This window comes from Camarhynchus parvulus, chromosome 5 (genome assembly GCF_901933205.1).
Source record: "Camarhynchus parvulus chromosome 5, STF_HiC, whole genome shotgun sequence".
Classification (NCBI taxonomy): Eukaryota; Metazoa; Chordata; class Aves; order Passeriformes; family Thraupidae; genus Camarhynchus; species Camarhynchus parvulus.
In genome coordinates this window covers 24,788,933-24,807,424 of record NC_044575.1, presented here as the reverse complement: position 1 = coordinate 24,807,424, position 18,492 = coordinate 24,788,933, and the positions used below count along the sequence as shown (strand labels likewise).

General features: G+C 44.4%; 1 protein-coding gene across 4 annotated transcripts in view; it reads left to right on the top strand.

Annotated features, from left to right (window-relative positions):
* The window catches only part of LOC115904066, a 19,845-nt gene extending 1,353 nt beyond the window's left edge, over window positions 1-18,492 (top strand). The window contains exons 1-2 of one of the 4 annotated variants that reach the window (XM_030949146.1): window positions 10,838-10,893; window positions 15,143-18,492. In XM_030949146.1, the coding sequence (XP_030805006.1) occupies window positions 16,001-17,704 (1,704 nt within the window). In that variant the 5' untranslated portion in view covers window positions 10,838-10,893; window positions 15,143-16,000 and the 3' untranslated portion in view covers window positions 17,705-18,492. Of the gene's footprint in view, window positions 1-10,837; window positions 10,894-15,142 lie in introns of those variants that run through there. The other 3 variants (XM_030949148.1, XM_030949147.1, XM_030949149.1) reach the window with 3 other exon arrangements.

Below are 18,492 nucleotides of genomic sequence, written 5' to 3'. Positions count from 1 at the left end.
GCAGCCGGCCCTGCTGCCCTCCTTCATCTGCTCATTCTCGGAGGAGTAGCTGGCAGTAGAAATGGAGGCACTCAGCTGCACCCAGGGGCTCCTGCCCCTTCCCACCCTCCTTGCGGCCTGAGCTTCTCCTCTGGTTTCATCTGCCTCCTGCACAGGCTTTCCCCCACAGCTGCAGCCTCCTGCAAACTCCCTGCCCTGTCACTATTTCTTCCTCCTGCTTGCATCCTGTGCTCAGCGCATCCAGTCATGATTGGCTCTCCTGCTGATCAGGACTGGTGTGCTGCACCATCTTACCTTGGCATGTTTGCTTCATACTTCATTATACTCTCGTGACGCTCATCCCATTTGATCCATTTCGCTCTGTGTGCCTCAGAGCAGCATATATTTTAAGTCCTGCATAAAAATCTTACGAACAGGCAAGTGAATGCTCTTGAAGCATCAACCTTCACTTTAATACTCGTACTTCAACTCCTGTCACAACATGCTTGCTGCTTTTTCAGGCATGCTCCTCTGAAAAATGCCACTCCAGGTTCAAGGCACTCAGGCTGCATAAGAGATTGTTTAGAATGACTGTAGAGCAGAGAATGGTGCTTGGTGTGTGAATGCATAAAGAAATAAACCCCAAAACTTGGATTTTCATAAAGTATTGGGCTCTGCTAAATCTGAATTTTAGGATATTCATTGCATTGCAGAAGCCTTGACTGATGCCACATTCAGAAACCTACCCATTCTTGGGGGTGCAAGATGTCCATGAGAGACAATTAACAAACTCCCTTGGCCTCACCTGTCTCTGGCTTACACTGCAGTGCAGTGACTGCCACTGTAGCTACAGATTCATGTGCCTTGTCCTGCCCCAATGGCATCTCCTCCTGGCAGAAATGGCATTTGTTTGGCTGCCTCCAATATATATGTCCAAAATAGTCTGGCTTTTACTTCTCTCAGACCTGGAGAGGAGCTGTGAGATGCACAGTGGAAGGGACTTTATATACAGGTTTATAAACCACATGAGATTGCACATTTAAAATACTCAATTTCCTTTCTGTAAGTGGTACAATGGGACATCTCTGGAGGATAAGATAGTCAGCAGATTGGCACAGAGTGGATCACATCTAGGACACAGAAAGGAACCAAAAAGAACGCATAAGGAGTGCCAGTGACATACACACCAAGATCTATAGAGCAAGAGAGATATTAAAAATGTTCTTTATTGTCAGCTCATACTTGTTTGTCTAGGTGGTTTTAGTGACCCTTAAATATGCTATGGAGTGGGTGCTGGGGCATGATGAGGTGTTGTGGTTAGAATGGAAATGTGCCAAGCCAGAAAACTGTGCACTGAGAGACTGGGAATGAACTTCATATTTGTGGCCAAATTTCTATTTGTAAGTTGAAAAGCCCTAATAAAAGACAACATGGAAGGAGATAGAATAAATAGGCTTCAGTGTATCACAGGGCAGCATGAAGAAGCATCCCCATTCAGTAAGGAAAAAGGCTGACAATTTTCAGATGGGGCCCCCATTTGTACAGGCAGTAGGGTGAGGCTGTGCACCAGAAAGGTGTCAGCTTGGCAAGCCACACAGCCTAGGAGTAAGAGCATCATATCCAAAAGCTGAGTCAGGCAAGGAAAGAAAACAAAGACCTGGCAGAACTCAGCCTGTCAGATTGTCTGCCATCCCAGTCCAAATGGTTGCTTTTATTTATTAAATACATCTAATACCCAGTGGACTTCAGTGATGCCTGAACAGCTTCATGAATTTATTTTCAATTCCACAGTCACTCTGTTTTTGATGTTGAATAAACTGTGATTTATCATCTAAACCAATCCTGATTGCTGTTTGGCTACAGCTGCCAGCAGTCCCAAGGACTGGCTAATTGGCCCTTCCACCTTTAAGAGGTGACGTTGTCTCTGAGAATATGTACCCCCCAGTTGAATTCAGGTTTTTGATCTGGAAGGCACATACATATACATATTCCCACCTGCCATACTGTCAGAATTCTGCTGGTACCTGAAGCCAAAACACAGGAAAAAAGCCTAGAGATGAAAGAGATCTGGAGAAGGGAAAATGAAGGTTACTATCCCTGAGATTTAAGCTTTGGAAATGTCATCTCTCACCAGGTGCCTTTGTTTCCACCTCTTTAGCTCCAGATTCAATGTATCAATCTCTGCTATCAAGTTCGCTCTCATAAACTGAAGGATCAGGGCAAAAAAGGAAGCTTGAACTCAAGAGAATACTGCAAAATCTATGCAAAGAAGCTAGTTTTTTAATTTCAGAAATGGAAGGGATCAGTGTCACTACTATGAGATGCCTGAAGGGGCTATATATCTTCTTTAGAAGCTTTATACTCTATTTTAACACAGATTAATTATGAATATTTGTATATATAGCATCAAGAATGCGATAAACAATTTGTGGTCTGGCTTGCAAGATAGGTCTATAATATTGCAAAAATCAGCTCTCTCTTCTGGGCTTTGTGCCTGGTCACTCAATCATTCTAAACAGCCAGCAAGGAACAGAGACAACATGCATGTGTAGCTTTGCTGCCTCTATTCAGAGCAAGAAGAAACTGGTGCAGTCAGGAACTGTGTCAGTTTAAGATCAGCACCCTGTCATTCAGAGCATGCCACTGTAAAAATGCTTATAATCCATTCTCTGAGCTCAGCTGAGCCATTGCACTGACTTAGCAGGCAGAATTTTGCTCTGCTATTTAGTGAGAGATGGCATTGGGCTGAATTTGCAAAGATCTGGTACCATTTTGAAGACATACCTGGAAGCCTGGTGTCTTTCTTTAAGATGAGACAACTATGAAGATCCTGAGCATTTCTGGCCATCAAAGCTTGCAGAATACTGAAAGAGAAAAGCGAAGTCTTCTGTTTTGGGGAGACTCCTACCCAAAAAATTGCAGTATGAGGGCTTCAAATTACTTCTCTGCTGCTCCAAAAACAGCATAAATTAATGCTGTTAAGGAAGTGATGCATACTGCCCCAAAGCTGACAGTAATGTAAAGACTATTTCCAATACAGATGGTTTGTTAGTTCATTTATGCAGATAGGCATATTGGAAGAGAGGAGCTATTGCTAAATATAAGTCTTATCATCCTATAACTAGTATGTCCTGCCAAAGAACTATGCAGACTATCTACCAGGACTAAATGCTGTGATCTCAACAGGCTTTCAATATTAAAAAAAGGTGCATTCCTAGTTAATAATAAGCTCTGCCTTTTTAAGATTACAAAATCAAACATCTATTGCAGTTACAAGTGTCATATTACTGCATCTATTTATGAGTGTGTAATCCAAAACATGTCCATTATATTTTGCTAAACCTGAAAAGGGAGAACACTATGTTGTTTCAATATTAACGCTTAGTGAAATATTTGTGAATCAAATTGTGGATATAGCAAAAGAGAATCTGTCTGGACCATTCACAAAATGAGCTTCGATATCCTTTTAGTAAGTAAAAAGCTGAAGGGAGACATCAATAATTTATTAGCACTTGGATTACATCCTCCAGTGCTTGTAGTTTGCTGCCTTCTTGAAGGAAAAGAGGACAAAGGCGATACTGGCTCTTAGGCTGTAAAGTCTTTGCATGCCCTGATCTCTTGGTTCTGACAAAGGATGCTGTATATTGAGGGGCATTCTGACAATGACTCTGATGATCACAGCCCCGAGGATCACAGTGGGATGAGCCACCAGCCCGTTGTCATGTGATGCCTTTCCAATTACCAGCATGACACAAGCCATGTGGTATTGGTACCTCCCTGGCACAGAGGCACCACTGCTGTAAACAGCAGGCTTGGTCTACCAAGGGGCCTGAGTTTGAACAAACCATGTCTACACTTTGGGCTTTTTGCTTCCCTCCTGTTCTCTCAGATGTCTGTGTCCTGTCTCCTGCCATCTCTTTCCAGGTGGCAGTGATGCCTATGCTCAGTCTTTAGATTTAGTGATGAAACTGCCACATTGCACAGATATGCCAGAATTTGCACTGACACTTGCTCTTTCTTTTCAGAATGAAATGTTCTCTCCTCTCATCTATTTCTCTGGTTTGTGTCTTTCAAATTTGGCACATGTCTCCTATTTCTCTCTTTCCCTTATCTTACTCCTCCTGAGGTGCTATTTCCAATACCTGAACAATCACTACTCTCCCAACCTGTTTCCCAGATTTTTCAACCTTTAAGTCCTGATCTTTCCTAGTTCTTTCCCTATCACTGTCACCAAGAGCGTCATCTTCCCTCACAGCATTGTCTTGCATTGTTCCCAAGCAGCACTTAGGAGTAAGCAAAGGCTATTCCTCTGCTGTATTGAAGCAGAATCCAACAACTCTTTTGTTCTGCTTCATCAGCCTCCACAGGTGGAACAGATACTCCCAGCCCCGGATAGTACAGGAAGGGCCATGGGCAACCTGAGGGATCTAGATGTGCCTCTGCCCTTCTGTGTGCTCAAGGGTGTTGTTTCCTGCAGGTATTGACATTTCCTGTTCCAGGTGTGCAGACAGGCAGCAGCAAAAGTTCATGTCCATGATAGTCCACCAGTATCCTCTGAGGCTGGTGCTTGCTGCTCATGTCATTCCAAGCCTAAGTTGATGCACCCTGCTTTTCAGTGGGACTTGGTAACTCAGCCTAATGCTAGCTAGGTTCTGTCCACAAAATGTTTTGGAGAAAATGAGGACACAACTGTTTTTACAAATACAGTTGTAAAAAACCATCTCAATAGTAATGGGGTGCTATGGACAGTCATGAGAAATTTGAGCCCCAGATCTTTTCTCCACGGCACTGCAGGGCTTTGTAAATCAAAAGGAATACCATCTGTTTCAATATTTTGTTATCTTTTCTAAAGAAAGAGAGATTCTCAGGCACAGTGGCTGACCAGAGGAGTAATCCTAGGCTAGGCAAATCACCAACAGCTCAAGTACCAAAATATTACATGTGTGGCTGGAAGATGAGGAAATACGTTTCATTCTTATAAGGAAATACCTAACCATCATGGGGCCTGGTCAACTTCTTTCCCAAGTTGAATTCGGAAGCCCAAATCCATCCATTAAACTCCACAGCTCATGACTTCTGATGCAAAACAGCCATCTGGTCAGTGTCATTCCAGAGCCAAGTCGATAATTTGGAAAGTTACCAACATTTTCCCATGGGAAGAAAGCTGGGCAGTTGCTGCTGCTGTATGTCTCTAGAAGGCAGTCTGCCAGGCAGTCAGCTCAGGGCTGTTGTCCAGTGCCAAACAGACTTTTAAAAAGCATGGCCCCCAGTAACAAACTGTAATGGAAAGGTGCAACACATGCACCTGAGCAATCAGGGCTCCCACACAGTGGCACTGAGCAAGCACTGCAGCAATCTCTGCCATCTCTCCTGTAACTGTGCTGCAGAAGAAAAGGGCTTTTCAATATCGATATTGCTAATGGTATGGTACTACTTGCTACTAACAGAAGGGGTGTTCTCTGCTAGTGAGCTTTACTTTGGTCACTGTCATCTTCTTTGCTCCTGATTTAGGCAACGAGAGATCACAATAGTTATAAGCATCTCTGAAAATAAATTAAAAAGAACAAACAACCCACAGCACTGAAGAGAACTTGTTGTCAGGCAAAAAATAAGAGAGTACTCTAGAAAGATGCCTACATATCAGCCTGGTAGAAAAGCATGTACAGGTGAAGCTTTCTGCTCACTTCACTTCCATCACCAAATACCACCAATGAGAGAACAGTTCTGTTCTGCTGCCATGCATATACCAACCCTCACAAGCACTGAGCCTCTGGAAATACAGGGTGCAAGCTCCTATTCTGTGGAAGACTGGCAAAGTAATTTCTTCTATTTATATGGTGGCAAGAGAACTTTCAAGTTATGGAGCGCTATGTATCGGAGCCACCTCTAGGCATTAGATATTTCATGTGATAACAATACAGTTCTGGAAGCTTCCTTAGAATACCTCTCTTACAGGTGTCTCTTCCACTTTGCTAAGCTGTCCTTTTGTTTCTCATTAGGCTGCTTGTCTCTCCCTACCAGAAAGCTGGGTGAAGCAGTGTGTTGCCACGTGAGAAGCAGAAATGCATGCCACTGGCATATTCCTCTGGGAACCTGCAGCTTTTCACATCACTCCCAAGGAAGTGGGAAACCTGCTCTGGCCTAATAAAGACTCATGGAAAAGTACTTAAGAAGATGAGGCACAGTTACCCATCACAGCCCTTTACATTTCCAAAGATGAAGGTGAAACCCAGCTCTGTGTGACTGTAGTTAGTTCTGCCAGATCACTTAAATCATCAGGACATCGTGACCATCACTGTTAAAAACTCTTGGCAGTTCTAGCTGCACTAGCACAGCTATTTAGGGTTGAGTACTTCAGGCTTGGGTCCACTGGCAGTAGGAACTGCTGCTGTGCAGGCATCTACATCAAATATTCACAGAATCATTGTAGGCTTTGGGCTGGAAGGGCCTTTAAAGATCACCTAGCTCCACCCACCCTGCCGTGGGCAGGGACACCTTCCACAAGAGCAGGTTGCTCAAAACCTCATCCAACCTGGCCTTGAACACTTTCAGGAATGGGGTATCCACAGCTTCTCTGGGCAACCTGTTCCAGTGCCTCACCACTCTCATAGTGAATAATTTTTTCCTAATATCTAATCTAAACATATCTCCTGTCAGTTTAAAGCCATTTCACCTTGTCCTATTGTTATCTGCCCTGATAAAAGTATGTCCCTAAAGCAAGAGCATTGCACAGGCCATGCTTTCTGTTCCCAAAGTGTGAGAGTTAAAGTCTGGGAGAGATGAGCTTCCCCTGGCACTCCTTTCAGTACATATGCTGACTAGTACAGATGGATTTTGGATAAAGCATGTACACATCACTCTCATCCTGTTCAGGTGCAAAGATATAAGGTTTCCCCATGATACAACAGTAAATGACTGGAAAAGAAGAAAGGAACAAATTCTAATGCCAATAAAACAGGAAGTTCTTCAGGAGATTTGCCATGGAGATAATAATGTGAGCATATCCAGTGCTTTAAACTGTCTCAAACTGCTTGAAATCTCAAGCTTAGGCACTTTGACAGGCTTTCTTTAAAGTCTATGACAGTGGATTTGAATGCATTGACTACGTCACTCAGATTTTGTCAGATAGATCCCACAGCAGCAGCCAAGGGAGACACTGTCCCCAGCCCAGAGAAGCTGGATTTCAGAAATGTTTTCCTCATTGATAGCAGGGGCAGAGGACATTGTCAGGCAAGGTCAGCTCAAGACCATTTTCATTTAAGCCTTCTATGAAGCAGTGACTGTCAATGACAACATCATATGTGTGCAAATACGGATTTTCACCTGCAACACACTTCAGAGGCAGTGTCTGAACGACCTGACTTGAGAAATACATTTGCTTGATTGCCTATTCCAATTTCCAAGGAGTCTGTTCTCTGGAGTCCCAGACGTACAGTGACTTGCTTTTAACTGGTTTTCATTTGGATGTTGGAATGAGGAAAGGAAAACCCAGAATGATAGGGATACAATATATAGACTGAGCAAGAAATATCTGTATTTGCTGAAGAGGTGTGTTATTTCAGGATATTTTCATCTAGTCTGATAAAAATGGCATTTCTATAGAAACAACTGATGAAAAAAAACAATAAAGAGGAAATCCCATGCTGTCAAAAGACAACATAATGTTTGGCAGATGCATTACTAGGGATGAGTAAATACTCTGCAGTTTTGGGTTTTTAAAATACACAATCCTTTCCTCTCACATGGTTAAGTCACTTCACATTGAGTATGCACGTGTAGTTTTTATTGGTGAAAAAGCAGAGATTTGACTAAATATATCCCTGCTTCACCTAGTCCCAGGGATGCCCTTTACACAGCGGGGTGTTGCTGTCATGGAATGCCAGGTTCCACCCCAAAAGTACAACAGCTTTAAAAAAAGCTAACAAAAGTAAGATTTATATCTTGGACTGATCCCTTAGGATAATTTGTTTTCCATTCACCAGCAGACCTGTGTGCTGTCCACCATGCTGCTCTCCAGCTGCTCTGTTCTCATCTTCAGTTTCTGTCTTCACAGCAGAAGAATTATCTGCTTCCATGGTCACCTCTTCTTAAAAAGCTCATCTTAATATTTGTCATCTCTGCAACATAGACAATACTGCTACATTTGCACATTTACCTTTCTAATCTCACCAAGGGCACTGCCATATTGTTTTTGTAGTTCTGATCCCTTCCCTATTATCATCCAATGAGAAAGCATTCAGCTGTAGGCACTCCTGCCTCTCTCTGCTCAGGAAGACCAAAACCATGTTTTAGAAAGTCACGTGAAACTGACTTGTGGCAAGGTAGAAGAAGGGATGAGAGAGATTTTCAGGGCTTGTGAAAAGACTGACAATCTTTTAAAATCTTATAAAATAGCTCTCATTGGGTGAGGAATATTTGAGTTCACAATCAAAGACTCCAAGACATGCACTGCTGGGAATTCCATTGCTAGAATTCCTCAGCAAATCCATGCAAGCATGTTGGTACTTATAATTTTGTAGGATAAATATGAAGACACACAAGCATGATTTATTGATGGAGCAGAAGCTATATATAGTACCCTTAACTGTATTATTAAAACTGAAGGTAAATAATTAATGGAAGGAAGGAAAGATACATACAATTCTGGCAGCTCTGATGGGAAGCATTCCTGTCTTGCAGTAATTAAAATCAAATATATTTTACTTGAATGTCTTTCTGACAAAAAAGATTGTTTCCTCATTTCACCTGCATGCTAAGAGACACTGTGTGTGTGTTCACAGAAGCTGTGCAGGCAGTGTGGGAGGAGTCAGGGAGGGAAAATGCTCATGGCTGTCTTGAGCCAGAACCATAAGCAGCTGTCAGACAGTCTAAGCAGCCCCAATGCCTCACCCAAACATGTTCCAAGGCAAGCAGTGCCACAGCCTCCCTGCCTTGCTGTCCAGCTGGGAGAACTGAACTGGGTCCATGGGGTGCATGGGAAACCATTCCCAAGTTCAGCCCCAGAAAAGCCTCAAATGGGCAGAGAGAAATCTGCCGGCACCACTGCACCTGCCCCACCCTTCTGTAAAACCAGTGGTGCTCTGATGTGTGGCCTGAAGATGAGTAGTGCAAAACCTAAACCCTTGGTTTCTCATTTTGCTTCAATCAGAGGCACAATCTGTTGATTTCAATAGATTTTGGAGCAGCCCCACCTGACCTTCACTGCCCCAGAAGCAATGATTACAAAAGACAGCTAGGAGCCAAAGGACACTTCGAACTCCTCACTTCAATCAGCCAGACCTGTGGTACCAAGAGTCCTGAAGCCATCAGGATGGTGGGTGGTTCCACAGAAAAAGGATGAGAAGATGCTGCTCTTGAAGTTTAACTGCAAGAAACCTGCACAATTATTTCAAAGTGTTTCTTGCATCTCAAACCAGCACAAATTGGGAACAACAATATTAAGTGGCAGATGGTGGTGGTAGGGTAGCAGTTATTTTCAGTGAAACAGAGCATTTGACACTCCATTTCTCAGCAGGCACTGCTATTCCTGAACTAGGTTTGACTTTAATATGATTTCTTTTGCTTCAGGGAGCACAAAGCAGAGCTCCCCCAGCTGATGAACTTCAGTCTGGCAGGACAGCACTAGAGAAGCACTCCAAGCACTCTCGAGACACCCTTCTGCAAATCTCCAAAATGTAATTAAGAGCAGATCTATTTATTCCTCCTGCTAGAAACATCTATAAACACACCAGATGTATCAGCACTAACTGCTTAAACATCTCTGCCAGAATCATATGTCTGGTCATACAGTTAGAATCAGGGTCACTCTTGGTTATGTTAGTACTCCTAAAGGGACACCTTCAAGTTGATTCCTACTTCAAGGAGAGCCCAATGACCTAAAATAGTACAGTTGTCAACTTTACCATGTCAGGAACATGGTTGCTCATCAGAAGACATGAAGCTGAGGGAGATGTTTGCTGCCTAGCATTAAAAAAATTGTAATTTTCATTCCAATTTTTTATGAGTTAATCACGGTCCGGTTTCCCTGACAATATAGTTAAGGCTGTCTGTCTGCTGACAGGATGAAGGATTACCTTTGTTTCCATAGATATAAGTGATTTCAGTGACCATATTGGATAAATCTTGTTCCTGATTGTAATTTTGCTTTAGTATCACAGATTTGTGAAGGGATAAAAACCATGACTGATTACTTGTAATACGTGCCAAGCTTTATTAGAAACTATGAGGGAGCTGTTGGAACTTGCAGGAGCTTTGATTTTAATGCTGGTTATTGATTTTAGTGCTTGGTCAACTTTCAGCCTTTTCACCTGGGAAGTGAATTCACTGAGCACGAGAACAGGCACAGATCCCCACTGGGGCTTGGGCTGGAGCAGGTGGGCTCACTGTTTGGGAAGGACTCACTGCCATAAGAAAGGAAGCACTGGGGGTTATGAATAATGAATTACAGCCACGTTCACAGAGCTTTATGGATCTGCTCTCCCAAAACACCTCCGCTCTCGGGCCCGGCCACGCCCTCCGGTAATGACAAAGCACAGCTCGTACGCGGACATGAATGCGTTTCTGTGTGCACACACTCTCTGTGGGATGCGGGTGCCGGTGTTGGGACCCAGGGTAGCACCGGCGGAGCTGCCCCGGGCCACACAAGCGCAGGGCGAACCGACAGCCGCGGCTCGGCGGCGGGATGTCCCTCCAGGAGCGGGGGACCGGGCGGAAGCAGCGGGCGGCCGTGCCCACAGTGCCGGGAAGCGGGGCCGTGATGAAGGCGTCAAAAGCCGAAAGGAGCGCTCGGTTAACTCAGTTGAACGCCCCGCGGGCAGCCAGGGCCCGGCCGCGCGGGCGGAAGTGACGGCGGCCGGGCGGAAGCACCGCCCGGGGAGGGCGGCGGGGCCGGGGAGCGGCGCGGTGCCGGCGCAGGTGAGTGGCGGCCCGAGCTGCCGAGAGTAGCGGCCCAGCGTGGCAGCGTTTGCCTCAAAGCTTAAACTGCTGCTGGAAAGCATTTGGGAGAGCATTGTGGAGCTCCGTTTCTCTGTAAAGTAAATCTGTTCGCTGTGACACACTGGTGCGGCACTGGTGCTGAGGGTCCCTCACCGTCATAGCTGATCTTCCTGCCCGCCTCACACTTGCACTAAAGTTGGTGAATTCAGAAGTGGATCTTGCCCCTCTAAGCAATCTGTGGCTTTACTGCCTTCTGTGCTTTTGTGTTTTCTTTTAGTCTGAGACCTCTCCTCCCAACCACACCTGTAAAACTTCCTGCAGAGTTGGTGGATTTTTCAGACTCTCCGCGGCAGGGCCAGACCATGACAGAAAATTTTTGTGAGACTTTTAATATAGACAGGGCGTACAACAGCAGATGATAGCGTGGCCAGATAGCAGTTGTGCAGTGTAGAAGTGCTCACGGACCTTGGACAACATTTCTGATCCCTTACCTGTGTTCCTAGGACAATATTTGTGTGTTGCTTGTGCTGGCTGGCTGGAGGTCCCTCTGGGCAAACAGATGGTGTATGGTGAGCTTTTAAGTAGCCAGTTGCAAGGCTGGAGGTAACCAGGCTGCAGGATGCTGGGGTTAGTGCTGATCCTCAGGAGTCTGTTAGTCCTGTGTGCTTTCTCTGAGCTCTGGTGGGTAGGAATGAGGACTCCTGATGGCCAAGGGGGTGTTGCTGATGTGCTGTGATGGCTTCCGTGAGACATGGGAAAAGGTGCCCTGAGATGAAAGCCAAGAGTTTTCCCTGCATTCATTCTGTCTGCAGGTCGGTCCCACGTGTGTTGAAGCAAAGCCTTTGAGGAAAGGGTTCCTGGAAGACCATCCAACCTCATTAACAATGGCTGCTTGGTTGTCTTCTTGTGCTGACAGTTTTCCCGAGAAACAAAGGCAGTTTGAAGGGGCGCTGTATTTCTTGATTAAGTTTTGGTAGGGAGAGACTTGGACAAGTTTATGTTGAGCTCTGTGTGGAGGAGGCTTCTTGCAGAAAGCTTAGGAGCAGTGTTTGCTTCCAACTGTGTGTTTTGTGCCTGTTAAAGCAGGCATCCTCCTCTTTTGGGCTTTGAAGGCTGTGATGACAGGGCAGGGAACACTTGGCTTGGGATGCGTGTTCTGCTCCTTATGGATATCAAAGAGGGTCCAAGCAAGTGAAGTCTGGCTGTGGGAGCCCTGTTGTAGCAGCAAGCTCCATAAATAAACAGCAAGTAGGTGTGTGCTTATGCTAGGAGTACAATGAAAGGGTGTTGTTTTTGTTTTTTTTTTTTTTTTTTTTTTGTTGTTTTTTTTTTGTGGGGTGGTTATGTTGTTTTTGGTTTTTTTGTTTTAGTGGTTTGTTTTAGTTTTTTTTTTTTTTTTTTGTGTGTGTTTTTTTTGTGTTTTTTTGGTTTGTTTTTTGTTTTAAAATTTGTATACCTGTTTTTTTTTTTTCTTTTTGTTTTATTTTTTTTTTTTTGAGAGTGTGTTGGAAGAGTGAATAATTAATGGGAGGGGTGGTGTTTTGGTTTTTGGTTGTGTGTTTTTTTTTTTGTTGTTTTTTTTTTTTTTTTGTTTTTTTTGATTATTTTTGGTAGGGTGGTGGGTTTGGGGGGGGGTGGGGTGGTTTTTGTTTTTGTTTTTTTTTTTTTGTTGTTTTGTTGTGGTTTTTTTTTTTTTTGTTTTTTTTTTTTTTTTTTTTTTTTTTTTTTTAAATTTGTGTTTTTTTTTTTTTTTTTTTTTTTTTTTATTTTTTTTGGTTTTTTTTTTTTTTTTTTTGTTGAGATAAAAAAAAATATATTAATTTTTTTAAATTTTTTTGGGAGGGGGGGGGGTGGTGATGGGGATTAGTTGGTGGAAGTTAGCGTGAAATGTATTTGCAAACAGTTTACTTGCTGCCCATGAGAAGTGGATTGCTGGTCCCAGGCTCTGAGAATCAGAAGTGGGGAGCAAGAGTGACCAATATTTTCCTGCCTGGCAGATGGGAGGTGGAGTAGTTGCCTTCCTGGTGAGTTGTCATGTGCACGGTATAAAAAAGTCTGTATAAATCTCACCATTGTTTTTCAGCCCCAAATTGGCCTGGGCAGTGAATGAAGATGCTTGGAAATAGCACAGCTTCTGCCAGTAAGGGGCCAGTGAAAGAGAATGAGAATAGGAGGTCCGCATGAGGAAGAAGGGAGATCTGAGTGAGGAGAGCAAAGAGAGTCAGGGAATTCATTGTCCAGCTCTGTCTGGACAGTCTCTTGCATCCTGCCAGGGATGTTAACGCTGGGATCTGGAGAAGATAGCATGCTCTGTAGTGATGCCCATGGAGGGAGTTAAAGCAGATCAGTACATTCACAATATATTGGTGGGCAGCCCCAATCCCACAATAGTAGGACAAACCCAAACAGAGATAGTTACTCACCCTGAAAATTTAGGTTTTCAAATTTCAGCAGAAAAGGCACAATCTCCATCTTCTGAAGTAAAGCTCCTGGGAGTATGGTGGAGGGGAGGAACAGTGTGTGTTCACCCCAAAACCTTGATTTCCCTTGAGCAAATTGAAATTCATGGATAGAAGAAGGAGCTAGAACATGCCCATGCCCTGCTGGTAATTTGGAGAAAGCACATTCTGGCTTTCTCCATCATAGCCCATCCTTAACATGATTTAAGACACCAGAGGACCACCTGTGACTGGATCCCTGTCCATGCAGAAGTCTTAAAATTGCTAATATTTGAGGCTGGGTTATATCAGGTTTTAGGACCAATGCATCCACCAGGTCCACTTCATATCAAATGGGGCTTTGCAATTCATGGATTATCAGTGCATGTGTGGCAATGGAAACCTGAGGGTCCAACTTGCCCTGTCAGGTTTTATTTGCACAGCTCTAAAGAAGCAAAAAGACTTTATTCAGTTTGGTAGAAGTGCCTGTGTGGCTAGTCTAGCTCTACAGGGAGCTGAAAAAGTCATATGGCAGAAACCAATTATTCTAGGGGAACCTTTCAAGGTCTTGAAACCTGCACTGGCCAGAACCCCACCTGGTGTGGGGGTTGTGCAGGGAGAAGCAGTAAGGAGATGGTATGAATAATTACATCATCACTGCCATGTGCCTCAGATAGAGGAGGGAGCACCCAGATCCAAATACAGGAATTGCCTGGCAGTCTGCTGGACCAAGAGCCTCCCTTCTTATATATAACCTACCCCTCCAGTTGAGCCCTGCCTGAGAAGTGCATGGTTCACTGAGGCATCTTCCAAAAGAGAGATAAATACTGAGCAGTGTTCTGCATGTTGATTCAAGGGACAGAATTGCGACAAGGGGGGAAGAAAGCGCTCAGATGGGAGAATCAGTAGCTGTGTGATTGTTAGCAGGGTAGGTAGGTAGATTGGTAGCAGGGTGATTGTTAGAGGCTGACACTAAAGAACCAGCATTTATTTATACAAACCCCAGTGCTGTTTTTGAGGGATGCACCAATTGGCTCCCATTTTGCGAACAAAAGCAGTGGGGGATCTTTTGAGTTGCCAGTATGGCAGTGAGAGAAATGGGAAGACATGCTGAACTTGTTAAGCAAAAGTGTTTCTTGGTGGGATGGAATCCTGCCAACCAGAAGAGGGATAATCTGTCTCACCTGTTGAATAATGAGGTAGATTCATTGACCTGTGCAGCAGATATGGCAATAAAGGGAGAAGAAAAATGGAAACATCTGCTGAAGTGGTTAGATGCCAAGGGAGACCATTCAGGATTTAAGGATCTTTTTAAGGGAGCTGGTAACACAGGGTGGCCTGTCACTTGGGGACTGTGCAACACTGTCATCTCAGTCTGTGGCCAGTGTTGTACAGGGCTAGAGAAACAACACCCATTGCAGGGGGCATCCCTTCACTAAGAACACAGAAAAGGCCTCTGGAGACCTGGCAGGTGGACTGTATAGTGTCTTTCCTGAAGTCAGGGTGGAATTATTGTCTGAGCTTATGCAAGCTGAGGCAGTAGCAAGAGCAGCAGGGCACAGCACTGTAAAGGGACTGAAGCTGTGGTTTAATTATTTGCCATGGCCCCAGTCCCTCCAATCCAACAGTAGTCACTTTACTGCCAGGGTGTCGGATTCATCCCTGTACAGGTCACCAATGCTTAGCACCCGTTTATTATCTTACTGTAAAACTTTCACACCTTTGCTCTGTGAGTTCCCCAGGGGCAGCTCCTCGCGACACTGACTCCTTTTTTCTTTTCTTCCACACAGCTGGCTGACTCCTTCCTAGCCCTTGCACAGCCATCTCACCCTTACTGTCCCTTGCATGACCACCTACCCCTTCTTCCTCACAGCACAGCCAACAAATTCCAGCTCTCTTCTCAATCGCCTAACCCACTCCTGTATAACACCCATCCTTATTGGCTGTAGCTGTGGCCTATTAAGGGCAGGCCTTATTGGACACAGCTGTGGCCTATAAAGGGCAGGGCTGTTCCTACTCTTTGGTAATTAGTACAGCTGCAACTGCTCAGGGGTGAGATTGCCTTCAGCGCTGTCTCTATTCTCCTACAATCCATCCTCCCACACCAGGGTGATTCAAGACTGGGCACAAGATGAAGGAATCCTGTGGACTTTTCACACTTCATACTACCCCCAGGCAAATGAAGTTGTTGAATGCACCAGTGGATTCTTGAAGAGGAACCTGAAACCTCATGAACCTGAATGGGCAGGTGGATGTCAAATGGGGTACATAGAGTCAGTAGCTTCTGGGGAGTTAATGGATGCCTATAACTCACAGCCTTTTGTCTTCATCCCCACCCATGCTCCCTGGAACAAAAGAAACTAAAGACCCTGTGAATCCTCTCCATTAGTTAGGACAGCTGGTTTTGGCAGAATTACCAAGGGTGGGGTTGGTACCCCTGAGCTTAAAAAAGCCACTTAACTTGCGTGCCAGGTGGTGGTTTGTTCCCTCATTTTAATCATGTTTTGTTTTTATGCATGTATATGTTTTACAGATTATCTGAAATCCACTGCTGGACATATGCTTTCAACTCTTGAGTGGACGGATCATTTTGTGTATTTTTTAATTTGATTTTGCTAAGTCTATTTTGCCTTTTCACTAGCAAAAAAATGGTTTGGGAAAAGTTTTTACTCTTATGTTATGGATGTATGATTCTGTCTCAAGCAACTGAAAATCAGAGTACTGAACCAAATTTAGCTTGGGAGTTGATACAAGGATTTATGCATATTTGGAATCATACAAATCAAGGAATATGTATTAACCTCCCCAACTCTGCATCAGAGGGGTTTAGATTTATGATGATTTGGTTAAATTTTTCGGAAATATTAACGAGAGAACTGGATAATCTTAAAAAACCCGGAGGAAATGTTACCTGGGGGATGGTGGAGTCCTGGTTCCTAGACCAGAAAGAAGGACAACAGTGGGATCCAAATGGGACATGGGTAGAATACAAGAACGCCTTTTACCAGCTCCCACGGGACTCTACTTGGAGCGATTTATGGAATCAGACATGCTATCGGTCATTAGACACCAACCCTTCTGAGACATTGCAAAATGTGACTTCTATCCCTTGCACGGTGGTACCATGGTGGGATTCTCCTGCTGAGGGTCGGTTTTTTGAACATGAGTACAATTTACATTGGGATGCAGGATGGTGTATACAAATCCCTGATAACCCAGGAACTGCGCAGCAAGTTAACCGAACAAATTATGAGTGGGCCTGGTCTCTGAAACAAATCTTTGATCCTATATCTACACTACAATGGGCTTCCAGGGTCCCCACAGGGAAAATAGTAGAATGGGAAGTGGAGAAATCAGACTGTAAGGACCATCAGACCACACTACCTAATGGAGAGAGCATCTGCTGGAAAGTGAGGAACCGTAGAAGCCTTACCCAAAGTAAATCAGAGACCTCCTTTCTGAATTGTTCCCGTATATTAGATTGTACCACAGGAGCAGGTGAGCCTATAGAAACCTGGTACATCTCGGAACTGAGAACTTTTATCCGGGACATGTGTACCTGTTGGGATTATCCCAACTATGGCTATCTAAACCAAGACACCCGATGCAATGGGTCTTATGAAAATTCAGAGACAGCACTATCCTGTGGCATTCCCATTACACACGGCCCTGACCAGAGAAGGGTCTGGAATTCAAGTAGTGAAGCACAGGAAGTTCCCCAAGGTGACCTGTATCAGTGTTCACAAGCTAAATATCCAGCTCCACGGGGAACAGTATGGGCATGTTCAGATGGGAAAATGTATTCCCACTTGAACATGTATGATATGGCTGGACTGCAGTGTACTGTTGGGTTTCCTACCATGTGTCCATCTAAAACGTTCAATTATACACTTTATCGTAACAACAAAGTGCGGAGAGAAATCCACAATCCAACCGATGCAAAAGGCTGGATTCAGGGGATTCAAGTCCCCGACTATTACACCTGGGGACAAAATGTTGCTTTAGACTTAGAATCATTTTTTGTGTCCAGTGGAGTTATCCAGCGGCACAAGTATGTCTTGGAGAACTTAACTAGGCAAGTCCATGTGTTAAGCAACTGGACCGGACACTCACTCAGGGAAACGAATGTGCAGGCCCCACAGGCATCGGAAATGGCTCTGCAGAACCGATTAGCCATAGATACGTTGTTGTTGAAAGAGAATGGAGTGTGTGGGATGCTAAACCTAACGGATGGAGAATGCTGTGTCACTGTCCATAACGCCAGCACCACCATAGAAGAGGCACGTCAGAAGATGAAGGAGATTGCTGAGCAAACGGGAGAGCTGTTTCAAGCAATGCAACCCAAGGACTAGTTTGATGGACTGAGCCTGGATTGTGGATCACATGTAGTAAAGTGCCTTGGATTTATGGGATGTGGAAGGTGGCTTGTGTGCATTGACCTTATGATACTGTGTGGATTCTTGGGTTTGATGATAGGTCAGGAAGTCATGTCAAACTGTGATGAGTTCATTATGGTTATAGAGGAAAGGGATAGAATTTCTAGCATGTATAATTCCATACCATTCATGTCATGGCAAGAATGTGGTTGGAGCAGGAGGAAGTCAGGGGTTGGAAGGGTGGCCATCTTTTGCTATGCTTGGGGATGTGGCTTTTCTGGTTTGGTGCTCAAAGACAGTGCTGGTGAGCCCAAGAGCTGGGGAGCTGCTCCGAGAAAAAGAAAAGAGAGAAAGCAGCAGCATGGCAGAGCCCAGCTGAGCCATGTGGAACCCAGGCTGCAGCTGCTGTGACAGCAGCCAGTGGAGCTGCTGCTGGAACTGCCAAGCTCTCCAGTCCCGCTCCCACAAAGTCAGGCCCAGAAGGAGGGTCCTCTGACCTGCTTCAGAGGTCTGTCAAGTTTTGCCTTGTCACTGTTCTTCCACTGTTTTCAGTCTGAGTGGGAAAAGTTAAATTGCAAGCCTTTCCAACATTCAATTTTTATTTTCGCATATACTCTATGCTGCCCAGCACAGGGCCAGCCATCATTTTGCCTTTTTCTAGGAAAACCACACTGGATGTGGTCTTTGGGAAGTATTTTTGTTTGTTAAGTAGTGAATATCCTTTTGTCTCTCTTTTGTACACTCTTTTATTAATATTGTTGTGT